This window comes from Dreissena polymorpha, chromosome 4 (assembly GCF_020536995.1).
Source record: "Dreissena polymorpha isolate Duluth1 chromosome 4, UMN_Dpol_1.0, whole genome shotgun sequence".
Classification (NCBI taxonomy): Eukaryota; Metazoa; Mollusca; class Bivalvia; order Myida; family Dreissenidae; genus Dreissena; species Dreissena polymorpha.
In genome coordinates this window covers 34194964-34209062 of record NC_068358.1, presented here as the reverse complement: position 1 = coordinate 34209062, position 14099 = coordinate 34194964, and the positions used below count along the sequence as shown (strand labels likewise).

Genomic DNA, 14099 nt, shown 5'->3' with positions numbered 1-14099 from the left:
GTAAGCCTAGCTAGATGTGTTCAACATTATCCTTTTTATCTTTCTGCTGGTACAGGTCATTATCCTTGTTATATATCTGCTGGTACAGGTCATTATCCATGTTATATATCTGCTGGTACAGGTCATTATCCTTGTTATCTATCTGCTGGTACAGGTCATTATCCTTGTTATATATCTGCTGGTACAGGTCATTATCCTTGTTATCTATCTGCTGGTACATGTCATTATCCATGTTATCTATCTGCTGGTACAGTTCATTATCCTTGTTATCTATCTGCTGGTACAGGTCATTATCCTTGTTATCTATCTGCTGGTACAGGTCATTATCCTTGTTATCTACCTGCTGGTACAGGTCATTATCCATGTTATCTATCTGCTGGTACAGGTCATTATCCTTGTTATCTATCTGCTGGTACAAGTCATTATCCATGTTATCTATCTGCTGGTACAGGTCATTATCCATGTTATCTATCTGCTGCTACATGCCATACATGTTATCTATCTTCTGGTACAGGTCATTATCCATATTATCTATCTGCTGGTACAGGTCATTAGCCATGTTATTTATCTGCTGGTACAGGTCATTATCCATGTTATCTATCTGCTGGTACAGGTCATTATCCATGTTATCTATCTGCTGGTACAGGTCATTATCCATGTTATCTATCTGCTGGTACAGGTCATTATCCATGTTATCTATCTGCTGCTACATGCCATACATGTTATCTATCTTCTGGTACAGGTCATTATCCATATTATCTATCTGCTGGTACAGGTCATTAGCCATGTTATTTATCTGCTGGTACAGGTCATTATCCATTTTATCTATCTGCTGGTACAGGTCATTATCCATGTTATCTATCTGCTGGTACAGGTCATTATCCATGTTATGTATCTGCTGGTACATGTCATACATGTTATCTATCTTCTGGTACAGGTCATTATCCATGTTATTTATCTGCTGGTACAGGTCATTATCCATGTTATCTATCTGCTGGTACATGTCATTATCCATGTTATCTATCTGCTGGTACAGGTCATTATCCTTGTTATCTATCTGCTGGTACAAGTCATTATCCATGTTATCTATCTGCTGGTACAGGTGCTGATGCTGGCGGTGGAGGAGCTGCCCGAGGCCACGGAGGAGATCAAACAGAAGATGAAGGAAGAGGAGGCCAAGATGGCGGCGGCCAAGAAACACAACGAGCAGATACTGTATGTAGCTAGAGACATAATGAGCAGATCTTGTATGTAGCTAGAGACACAACGAGCAGATCTTGTATGTAGCTAGAGACACAACGAGCAGATCATGTATGTAGCTAGAGACACAACGAGCAGATCTGGCTGTAGCTAGAGACACAACAAGCAGATACTGTATGTAGCTAGAGAAACAACGAGCAGATACTGTATGTAGCTAGAGACACAACGAGCAGATACTGTATGTAGCTAGAGACACAAATAGCAGATACTGCATATAGCTAGTGACACTACGAGCAGATACTGTATGTAGCTAGAGACACAACGAGCAGATACTGTATGTAGCTAGAGACACAACGAGAAGATACTGTATGTAGCTAGAGACACAACGAGCAGATACTGTACGTAGCTAGAGACACAACGAGCAGATACTGTATGTAGCTAGAGACACAACGAGCAGATAATGTATGTAGCTAGAGACACAACGAGCAGATACTGTATGTAGCTAGTGACACAACGAGCAGATACTGTATGTAGCTAGAGACACAACGAGCAGATACTGCATGTAGCTAGAGACACAATGAGCACATACTGTATGTAGCTAGAGACACAACGAGCAGATACTGTATGTAGCTAGAGACACAACGAGAAGATACTGCTTGTAGCTAGCGACACAACAAGCAGATACTGCATGTAGCTAGAGACACAACGAGCAGATAATGTATGTAGCTAGAGGCACAACGAGCAGATACTGTATGTAGCTAGAGACACAACGAGCAGATACTGTATGTAGCTAGAGACACAACGAGCAGATACTGTATGTAGCTAGAGACACAACGAGCAGATACTGTATGTAGTTAGAGACACAACAAGCAGATACTGTATGTAGCTAGAGACACAACGAGCAGATACTGTATGTAGCTAGAGACAAAACGAGCAGATACTGTATGTAGATCATCCTGTAATTGAGCCTTATTCTGGGAAAACAGGGCTTAATGCATGTGTCTTGGGTGTAGAGTGTAGTTCCAGATTAGACCGTGCAGTCGGCACAGCTTATCAGGGACAATACTTTCCACCTGGACAGGTTTTTTTCTTTAAAATATTCCGGGGTATTTCCTTAAACGAAAAATGATATTGTAGCAGAAAGTCTTGTTTCTGGTTAGCCTGTGCACACTGCACACTGTCTATTCGTTGACACACATTTGTCCAGAGTAGTTCTCAAACATTTCTGTACATAAAACATTTGAACTTGCTTAGATTGTTCCTTATAAAATGATTATGTGCATGTGTAATTTTTAACCTCCTTTGTTTAAAATTACAAAAGTAATGTGTTACCTTGGACTTTATTATCCAAAAAAGGAATCTCAGAAAACATAATTGTGTCATATTTGTCATATGCCTCTTGTCCGAAAGGCAAGTTACTTTGAAAATCTACTTCAATTGAAAAAAGGTTTCCCAAAATGTCAACGCTTATGTTCATATAGCAGTCCGGCTATCTGTCTGTCTGGTATCTGTTTCTGGAGATTTTTTGCGTAAATGCCTTCAGATATTTATTTGATCTTTAGCTCGGCTGTTTTCGTAGAAAACCCGAGCTGTTGTCATAGCCAGCTCGCCGTCCGATGTCCGCTGTAGGCGTCGTGCTAAAACCTTAACATTGGCCATAACTTTTTAAATATTGAAGATAGCAACTTGATATTTGGCATGCATGTGTATCTCATGGAGCTGCACATTTTGAGTGGTAAAATTTCAAGGTGAACATCATCCTTCAAGGTCTAGGGTCGAAAAAACAAAGTCAAGGAAAGTAATAAGCTTTAAATTGACATAGTTATCTGACCTGCCCATGTATATATTTTTGTTAAATAAATCAAAGTGGTGCAGTAGGCGGCATTGTGTTTCTGACAAAAACATTGTGGTAAAAGGTCAACGTCAAGGTCATCCTTCAAGGTCTACAGTAAAAAAACACATTTAAGGGAAGTAATAAGCTTTAAAGGGAGATAATTATTCAATATTGAACATAGCCACTTTATATATTTGGCATGCATGTGTATCTCATGGAGCTGCAAATTTTGAGTGGTGAATCTACAGTCACGGTAGTGGCTTTTAATTATTTGCTTCTAAAAATAGAGATTTGTTAGAGACAATTATTTTCAAGGGAAATAATTTATTTAATATAAATCTCATATTATATATTTCCTTATGCTAAGTTTACATCTGGCCACGATCTCCCCGATTAGCCAGAGGCTAAAAAATCGGGGAGCTCTACGATTAAATGGTATACTCCACGTTCTGTTACGCTTCCTTACGAAATCAGCACGATTTGTTGCGCTCTACTGCGCTTTGCTACGATCGAGCCCACGATTTGCATCACGTTCTGTTACGCTTTGTTGCGATCAACACGATTTGCTTCCACGCTACACCACGTTCCGTTACGTCCTGTTAAGATCTCCCACAACAAAGCCGCTTTGTTGCGATCTCCTGCAATTTGACCTACGATTTGAGACAAACACGTTTTACGTCACGATTTGATATTTAAACAAGAACTAATTCAGTTTAGGCTTAATTATTCGCAACAATGAACCAGCTGGATATAGACGATCCTGAATTGTCTGTTTTTATTTACGCATATGTTGTTGAACAAAAGAAAAGGCCACAGCAAACACGTGATATAACTATCGGATTAGAAGTCAGAAGAAGAAATAGAAAGCCTAGGTCATGCTGGGTTAAGCCATGGTTAAGTGTTGAAAGTAGGCTTCAATTTGGACATTACACACAACTATTAAATGCCGAACTCCGGTGTCGAGATGTCGGTGCATACATAAACTATCTAAGAATTGCTCCAGCAGGAAAAAAATGGATGAAAAAATGTGTTTACGCTGGTCCCAATCTGTTGCGATTGTACTCCACGTTCTGTTACGCTTCGGTACATTCCGTTACGTTTTGTTACGAAGGCCACGCTCTGTCACGATTAGAAAATGAATCAGGGCAATCGTGGTGAAATTAAAGTTTGATTTAAAATCTGTCCCGATGCCCACGATGTCCCCGATTCAACCACGTTCCGTTACGCTCCCCCACGATTACCCCGATTCGACTCCACGCTCTGTTACGTTCGCCACGATGCTCTGGAATCGGGGACATCGTGGTAATCGTGGCCAGATGTAAACCTAGCATTACCAAGAATTGAAGTTCTTTTCACAGTTACTGTACAGATTTATTATTTTGATTATTTATAACTCAAATGATTGATTTGTCAAAGTTTGTTTTTAAATGATATAATTATCATTTCTTTCATGTACTTAGTTGTTAATAGTAGTGTTCATAACATACCTGTGGACTTATGACCATAGATACATGATGAACTCTGGCTATGATCTCTTTGATAAACCACAGGCCTTGGTTGTCAGTGGTGGGGCAGTAGGGGGCATTGTGGTTCTGACGAACAGATCTCTTGTTGGGTCACTAGGTCAAAGGTCAAGGTCACTGTGACCTCTAAAAAAAAAATAATTCTGACAAGCTTTCGCAGCCGAGCGTGGCACCCGTAATGCGGTGCTCTTGTTTGTCTGTGAGTCAACCTGCATGACTTATAGATCAAGTTCAAGTTTGGTTGTGGTCCATTGATTTATGACAAAGTTATGGGCCTTGGACTTTTTTATGCCCCCCTTTGAAGAAGAGGGGGTATATTGTTTTGCACATGTCGGTCCATCTGTCCACCAGATGGTTTCCGGATGATAACTCAAGAACGCTTAGGCCTAGGATCATGAAATTTCATAGGTACATTGATCATGACTGTCAGATGACCCCTATTGATTTTCAGGTCACTAGGTCAAAGGTCAAGGTCACAGTGACTCGAAATAGTAAAATGGTTTCCGGATGATAACTCAAGAATGCTTAGGCCTAGGATCATGAAACTTCATAGGTACATTGATCATAACTGGCAGATGACTCCTATTGATTTTCAGGTCACTAGGTCAAAGGTCAAGGTCACAGTGACTCGAAATAGTAAAATGGTTTCCGGATGATAACTCAAGAATGCTTACACCTAGGATCATGAAACTTCATCGGCACATTGATCATGACTGGCAGATGACCCCTATTAATTTTCAGGTCACTAGGTCAAAGGTCAAGGTCACAGTGACTCGAAACAGTAAAATGGTTTCCTGATGATAACTCAAGAATAATTAGGCCCAGGATCATGAAACAACATAGGTACATTGATCATAACTGGCAGATGACCCCTATTGATTTTCAGGTCACTAGGTCAAAGATCAAGGTCACAGTGACAAAAAACGTATTCACACAATGGCTGCCACTGCAACTGACAGCCCATATGGGGGGCATGCATGTTTTACAAACAGCCATTGTTTTGTTGGTTTTTGTGGTTGCTTCCATAACAGAAACAATTGAAAACTAAAATCTACATCCTGCCATAAGTATAACATACTTAAGGCAGAGGATTGCTGTTTTCATTGTGACATGGCTCTTGTTTCCATAGGCTTTGTATAATTTTGCCATGTTTGTGTCAAAATGAATCCCCAGGCTTTTTCCGCTCCATTTTGGGAAAACGCCACACTGGAATTTTGGGAATTTCGCGTCGTGAAAACCCCCATTTTGGGAAAAAAATTAATCGCAAAATTGGCTCAATTGGGAAAAATTATCGCATGTAAATTATTTAAAACAGTGTTTCTTATATTTCAAAGAAGCCGTTAACTGGTAAATAACGACTATTTTGATAACTTATTAAAATTTTACAAAATATTATGAACATGTGTGATTAGTGCAGGTTTTTTAATCTGAATTTGGGGAAAAGGCTTGGCCTTTTTGAGGTGAAAAAAATCGCGGGAAGCGCCGGATTTTAAGGAAGAAAAGGAAAGTCTTAAATAATCATTAACATATTTTACAGTTCTTAAAACAAATTCAAGGCAACAGATAATTTAATTATGCAATACTTTCTATTTTCTACACCAGATCAGGTCAACTTGTATATTTAAAGGGTAAAAAAAAAAAAAAAAAAAAAAAAAAAAATTTTTTTTTTTTTTGGAATTGGGAATTTTTTTTTCAATTGGGAAAAAAAACAACCAGATTTGCATTGGGAATGGGGCCGAATTTCGGACCCGTGGCATAGGGCGGAAAAAGCCTGATCCCTGACTTTCAGGGATTCATTTTAACGCATTCCTGTGCATTCCTGTTGATAGTGACAGTCTGGTCTGCCTAGCAGCCAGGAGTTTTGATCCTCACTCAATGGTCTTTTTTACAACCTGTTGTCTCGTTTACAGGGCCAAACGTGTCGCCAGGAGGGCTGAGAAGCGTGCAGAACTGGAGGCTAAGATGGAGGCAGAGAAACAGGAAAAGGAGGCAGGAGACAAAGACGAGGAAATGAATGCGGAGGAAGAGGAAGCAGAACCACAGAGCAAGCGACCTTGGTAAGGGGTCAGGTTGATTGAGGAAATCAGATTGATGTGTGTGTCAGTACCTGACTCTATACTTGTATTTTCATATTCAAGTTGATACAAGAATCCTGGAGTTGACATGTTTTGAGTATGTTTTAAATTGTGAGATAAAAAACTTACTTTATCAACTCAAAATTATATTTGAATCGTTATACATAAAAAACATACAATATGAGACTGGTCATGTGGTGAGCTCAAGAGTTCCATCCAGAGCGTATAAATTCAAGTCACTAAAGGGATTTTAAGGCCATTTGTGAATTAATAAGTTAAATAAATTTGTTATTTAAGACGTTGTGAAAACATTTTTCAAGCATTATCAGTAAAAAAGTCCACAATATTCCTTGTCATATTTTGTAGCCCCCCAAGCATATTCGACCTGAACCTGGAGCCACCCAAGCGATTCAGGGGCATGTATGGTCCAATGCGCCCGCCACCACCACCAGAGCCCAGCATAGATGACCTGATAGAGGACTCGGACGACGGCGAGGAGCTGATTGACTATAAGATGGACGAGCCGGAGCTGCGATACAGGCGAGCCTGTGAGGCTGACGTGGACAAGCAGTTCTTCATGAGGGCCTGGTGCATGACCTGGGCACGCAGGAAGAAGGTAGGATTTTATTTTGAGCCTTTTATGTGATAAAAGTAGAATTATAAGTAACTGGCATAAGAATGTACACCAGAAGAAGTGTGAATGTGTTAACTGACCAAAATGAAATTTTTAAGGTACTGTTGATAAGGGCAAAATCTGTATATAAACAATTTACAAGATTGAAGAACAAGGTAGCAGATGGAGAGCTACTGTGGATAGGGTGTCATTGTCTTATATATCTATCTATTATGAGGTCGCAGTGCTTTAGTGGATATGGTGTCCGCCTTGCAACTGGGAGGTCAGGGTTTAAAATCCGTTGTGTCTCCAAAGACAATATGTACTGATTCTACCCAGAAAACAGATTTGAGAGATTTGCAATAAGCCTTTGGCCTTTGATGCAATCTAGTTAAAATTAAGGTTAAGACTAATAATTCTCTCTCTTTATTTTATGCTTTTCGGTGGTTTATAGAGAAATATAAGTGAATTAAAACTGTTACAAACAATGAAAATTAACAGTGAAAATTATCGATAATTTTCACTGTTTATTGTGATCTGACGTCATTTGTTTGACGAAAATGACGTCATTATCCCAGCGAAATTCTTAAGTTAAACTCTTTAACAATGTATATAAACGGTGAAAAAAAGCATAAAATAAAAAGAAAATTTAATGGATTCGGTGGAATATCAATTTTAATTCACTCATGATCATAGAATTTATATATTTTCACTCGGGCTCCGCCACTTGTGAAAATATTATTTTCTATGATCACTCATGAATTAAAATTCATAATCCACTGAATCCAACAAATATCCTCTATGTATTTAGGTCAAGAACTACCTGACTACTGAGCTGGGTCGTTCGGACGAGGGCATGTACATGGAGAAGCTTATCTCTGAGACAATATACCAGAATGATGGCGCCCCCCTGAGATACCCAGTAGTTGGCATGTACGTTTGGGTCTGGTCAGTCATCGATGAAAATGATGCTAAGGTATGGGGTGCTTTAAGGTTTACAGTTAATGTCATAAAAGTGTTTTGTCTGTAGTTGCTTCATTTTAAGTTATTTCATTGTATATTGTTTTCGTTTCACAGCCTTGATTTTTCTTTTTTTCCAGCTGATATGTTTTATAAAAATTGAGAAAAAAAAACGTTATTAATTTTCATAATCTATTTGAAAGTGAAGGGTTTTCCTAACAACACCCCTCTAGATTGGAGAAAATTCAGGTACAACTTTGACACCACTTGACCAGAAGTCAAAAATGGCTTTGATATTGGCAAGATTAATATTCTGATCATGTTTCATCAATATTGAGTCATAAATGTGGCTTCTATTGTGGTAATATGGGATTTTACTTGTTGACCAAATATTTAGACACACATGATCCAGATTGGAACTTGGCCTTGATAAAGCCAAGGGAACCATTTGAACGTGTTTTAATAGCTTAATTACGTTACCTGATATCATATGCTATTTACTCCGATAGGATCGTAATTTATCCGGAATTTTTCGTCCGAGGAATCCCACACTTTTTGAGAAACCCGTCTAGTAGGACAGAGTGGTCACATAGTGCCGTGTAGCCACACAACCAAAACGGGATATTACCCATAATTCACTCTTATTCCGGATGGCGATATACAAAGGCCGACATTTTGTTATAAACTTAAATGTTGCTTCTGTATCGCTGGATTCTTCTGTTTAACAGAATAGAGAAGTTTTTGTATTGTTTTAAAACATTCTCCGTATATATATCCGTGTATTTCTGTATCGTTTTGTGTATTTGTTTGTTTGTTCAAGGCAAAGTATGCCTCAAACACGTGGCTCATGTGGACACACAAAGGCAGCATGGGACAACCATGGTAGCTGCCTGTCGTGTTCAGGATGTACCCAGGATAACTGCTGCCCTTTCTGTGAGCATTGGTCTGCTGATACCTGGGCCATTAAGCGTCGACCTTTCAAGAGTCGTGGACGCAACAAGAATAGTTCAGATCAAAGTAGGGAAAGTTCCGTGTGTCGGGACTTTTCACCACACGATCTTGACCATACTACACTAGTAGCTGCCAGGCATCGGTCCCTACCCCGTGACGAAACCGGACAAAATTTGCCCGGTCCGCTCATCGGGAATGACCATTTGAATGACTCGGCATCAGATCAACGTAGGAAAAGTTCCGTGTGTCGGGACTTTTCACCACACGATCTTGACCATATGCCACCAGTAGCTGCCAGGCATCGGTCCCTACCCCGTGACGACACCGGACAAAATTTGCCCGGTCCGTTCATCGGGAATGACCAGTTGACCAGTCCGGAGACTTCACCGGGCACCGGTCAACATTGACCGGTCCGGTCACCCGTCATGCTATGACCGGTAACCGGTCACTGACCGGTCCGGTCACCGGTCATGCTATGACCGGTCCGGTCACCGGTCATTGACCGGTCCGGTCACCGGTCATGCTGTGACCGGTCCGGTCACCGGTCATGCTGTGACCGGTCCGGTCACCGTTCATTGACCGGTCCGGTCACCGGTCATGTAATGACCGATCCGGTCACCGGGTTTCGGTCTGTGCCACAGACCGTTCCGGTCACCGTAGATGTTGACACTACCTTGTCAGTACTCCACAAAGGTAGACGCAGCCGCGTTTCTACTGTGAGTCACAGACGTAAACGTGTAGTGTCTGATGTTTCCGACTACTCCTCCACCTTGGGCTCGTCGTCGTATGACTCATCGTCTACTTCAAATAGCCCTCATCATTACCGGAGGGGACGTCGTTCACGCTCACCGAGTGTTTCTCGGCGTAGATTGCCTCATAAAGAGCGATCACGCCAGCGCTCGGGGAGACGTTCGATCAGGAAACATCATTCCCAGCGCCGCCGAACAGTGTCTCGGCGTCGCAGGGATAAGGGACATAGACCTTCCTCTATTAGGCGATCTCTGACTCCTAGGTCCCCTAGTCGATCCTTCTCTGAGGAATCTATTGACACCCTTCCACGTGTGTCGGCCTCTATGTTGGCCTCAACACACACTTCAGCCGTTCCTACAACCACTGAGCATAACTTGTATTCAAACACTAGTTTGCATACATATCAGGCTCAAGGTACAGGGATTAATCTAACCACTTCGGCTGCGTTTTCAGCCCCACGGGTCTCTTCCACATTGCATAGAAGTATACCCCGGGCTGCCGCTACACCATCAAATCCCAATACTTTGTGGATCCAACAGTCACCGGGAATCTTGGTCCCATTTTCGACTGATCCTTTACCAGCGACCTCTGGTATTCAATGTGAGTCTGCTGACTTGATCTCTGAGAGACCTAACTCACCAGCTATATCTTTGATGGTGCCGGAAAACGATTCTCTCATGATAGAAGCGAATGAATCTATTATTCCTTCTCCTATATCCACTGGTTTCAATCAATCCAATGCTCCCGCAGATGGTTCGATTGAGGCGGGTTCGGAGTCTAATGAGGCCGAACTTTATTATTTGGCCTCCATCAATCAGGTATACGAACTTATGTTCAATACCTTAGATGAGGACTTCTGCCCCCGCCCTTCCTTGTCTCTCACAGGATCTGCAGTTACCGTTACAGAACAGGTAGCACGCAGACGAGAGCCCGGCAGGATAAGTAAGGCTACTTCCCGAGTGGATCTACGCCTTCCTATTGGCTCTTCCACAATGTCACTTGAACCAGCCAATAAGCCTTCGCCATCTCCATGGAAAGCCCCTAAGGAGCTGACGGAGCCTAAACAGATGGACGGCGGGAAAAGTTATAAGGCCCCGGTACCAGATCCTGCTACCGGTTCCTGATGCTGACATTAGTCATTCCCTGTTGGAAAATTGGGAGCTGAGAGAACGCCGTTCCATAGGTCTGGCTAACCAGCTAGATCTCATGGCAGCCACAGCCTTAGACTTGGTTTGGGAGCTCTCTGATTCAATCCCAGAGGAGCTCCGGGCCTTGTTAATACATCTTTCACGTACTACGCAGTGTTTATCTCACAATGCTGTGTCTTCTATGTCTGAGATGTTAAGGCTTCGGAGAGACCTCATCCTCTCTTCCTTGCCCAATAATTTCCTTTTGGAAACAGGCGTAAACTCCCTTCGAACTGCTCCATTAACAGCAGAGTCTCTTTTCGGAGGGAGGATACAGTTGGCACTTACTGCTGATCGTGAAGATCAGATACATGCCTCTTTAGCTAGGAGCAACTCTGGCCAGCGCCCTGTGGTTTTTAAGCGCCCTGCTTCTAAGCCTCCAGGAGCCCCACCGGCCAAGAACGCTAAAAGGGACAGTTTCCCTACTAAGCATCCGTCTGCTCTACGTCAGCCCACTAATAGGCCTCCTTTTCAGAACAGAACAACTTCCTATCGGAAGCCTTCTGTAAAACAAAATTGGAGTAAGGGCAAACCCAATGCGGACAAGAAGTCATTTAATCCTTCTTCCGGCAAGGGTGGACTTCCTAAAGGTCAGCCCTAGGTCATACCCCTTTCTACCGCCACAACCTCTGATGCCGGAGGTACCAGTCGGGGCCAGACTTATGCACTTCGCAAATTGATGGCTCCAAATAACTTCGGACGCGTGGGTTCATTCTCTTGTCACACAAGGCCTCACTTTTCAATTCGAAAAAAGGCCCCCACTCTCTCGCGTTCCAATAGATCTGGTACTCCGCATCCACAACTTCCAGACTCCATTCTCGGACTCCTGGAAAAACAGGCGGTAGAAAGGGTTCACGACCCTTGTTCTCCAGGATTTTACAGTCGCCTTTTCCTTGTTCAAAAGAAAAGCGGCTCCTGGAGACCAGTCATAGACTTAAAAGTGTTCAACACGTTTCTAGTCAAACCTACTTTCAAGATGGAGACTCCTGCCTTCATTCGGCGCTCCATCAAACCCATGCAATGGGGGGTTTCCTTGGACCTGGAAGATGCATACTTCCATGTTCCTATCCATCCCAACTACCGGAAGTACCTGCGCTTCTCCTTTCGAGGCCAGGTCTACCAGTTTCGGGCGATGCCCTTTGGATTGGCCACGGCTCCACGTGTTTTCACCAAACTCATGGCTGCAGTGAGCGCACACCTCCGATTACACGGGGTTCAACTGCTTCAGTATTTCGACGATTGGCTCTTACACCAGCTCGATCGTCAACTGCTTCTGCTACACCTAGAGTTCTCTTGGAAGGAGCTCCTCTCTTTAGGACTCCTTCTCAATGTAACCAAGTCAGACCTCATTCCCTCTCAGGATTTCATATTCGTGGGAATGAATTTTCTGACCCACATCAATTGGGTCAGGGTCTCACCGCAACGTATATCAGACCTCCTTTTGAAGGTCAGATGGGTGCTGTCCCAATCTCATATCACAGCTCAAGATTTCCTCTCACTCAACGGTATCCTGAGCTCTGTAGCAGACTTCGTGCAGTTGGGACGTCTCTTCCTACGTCCTCTTCAGCACTATCTCTCAGCTCGATGGAAATGGTCTCCAGACAATCTGCTAACACAGATTCCCATCCTTCCGTCCTTAGTCCCCCACCTTCAATGGTGGCTAGACGAGGAGACCCTGTTGGCAGGAGTACCGCTTCTTCCCCCGCAACCGTCTTTACATCTCATAACGGATGCGAGCATGGAAGGTTGGGGCGCTCACCTGGAACCCCGCAGCCTGACATTATCAGGATTGTGGTCTCCTCAGGAGTCTCTCCTGCACATAAACAATCTCGAAATGCGAGCAGTCTTTCTAGCTGTTTTTCAATTCCAATCACATCTTCGGGACTCCTGTGTGATGGTATCGACAGACAACACATCAGTCGTGGCTTACATCCAGAAACAGGGCGGGACACACTCTCACTCCCTGTATCTGGAAACAATGAAATTACTTGTTCTTTGCAAGAGCCTAAACGTCTCTCTCTTGTCCAAACACATACCAGGTCGTCTCAACGCCCTGGCGGACGGTTTGTCTCGCAAACACCAGTTACTTCCATCGGAGTGGACACTTCATCAGGAAGTGGCCAATCAGATATTCATCACATTCGGTTATCCACTGGTCGACCTGTTTGCGACCAGAGACAACCACAGACTTCCTCTGTATGTGAGTCCAGTGTACGAACCAGCAGCGTGGGCGGTAGACGCGCTTTCGTTCGATTGGGATCAACTGGACGCTTACGCTTATCCCCCACCCATTCTAATTCCCCAAATCTTAGGGAAAATCAGGGTGAGCTCTTGCCGGATCCTCCTGATAGCCCCTTGGTGGCCCAGGAGATCCTGGTTCAACGACCTTCTAGGTCTCCTGTGCGAATTTCCCAGGGAACTCCCGCACAGGTCAGATCTCCTATTTCAGAGAGGAAGACTTCACATGGATCCAGACATGTTCCACTTACACGTCTGGCCGTTATCAGGCAATCCCTGCAGAAGAAACGCTTTTCTGTCAGGGCTTCAATGCTCGTTGCCTCTGCAAGGAGAAAGTCCACCAGAGCAGTCTATGATGCTCGCTGGAAACTCTTCTCTAATTGGTGTGTTCGAGGGAAAATTGATCCCCTCAATCCCTCTGCTAGACGCATAGCGGATTTTCTAATCTATCTCTTTGATGATAAGAAACTTTCTCTTAGCTCCATCAAAGGATACAGATCTGTGCTTTCGCATACCTTGGCTTTTCGTAAGTCATCACAAGTCTGTGCTGACCCAGCCATTTCGGAACTGATCCGAGCCATGGAACTTAAATGTCCTGTGTCTCGTTCTCTTACCCCCAAATGGGATTTGGCTTGTGTTCTTGGATCGCTTATTAAAGCTCCCTATGAACCCCTTAATCAGGCTTCTTTACAGTTCCTAACCTGGAAGACTGTTTTCCTTCTTACCATGGCTTCATCCAAACGTAGAAATGAAATTCATGCTCTTTCT

At 43.1% G+C, this 14099-nt stretch overlaps 1 protein-coding gene across 1 annotated transcript in view; it reads left to right on the top strand.

Annotated features, from left to right (window-relative positions):
- LOC127878345 (speckle targeted PIP5K1A-regulated poly(A) polymerase-like) overlaps positions 1–14099 on the top strand; it is a 78469-nt gene that overhangs the window by 58742 nt on the left and 5628 nt on the right. The window contains exons 17-20 of the mRNA XM_052424872.1: positions 1103–1215; positions 6468–6614; positions 6999–7248; positions 8057–8221. Coding sequence (XP_052280832.1) covers positions 1103–1215; positions 6468–6614; positions 6999–7248; positions 8057–8221 — 675 coding nt within the window. The remainder of the gene's footprint in view (positions 1–1102; positions 1216–6467; positions 6615–6998; positions 7249–8056; positions 8222–14099) is intronic.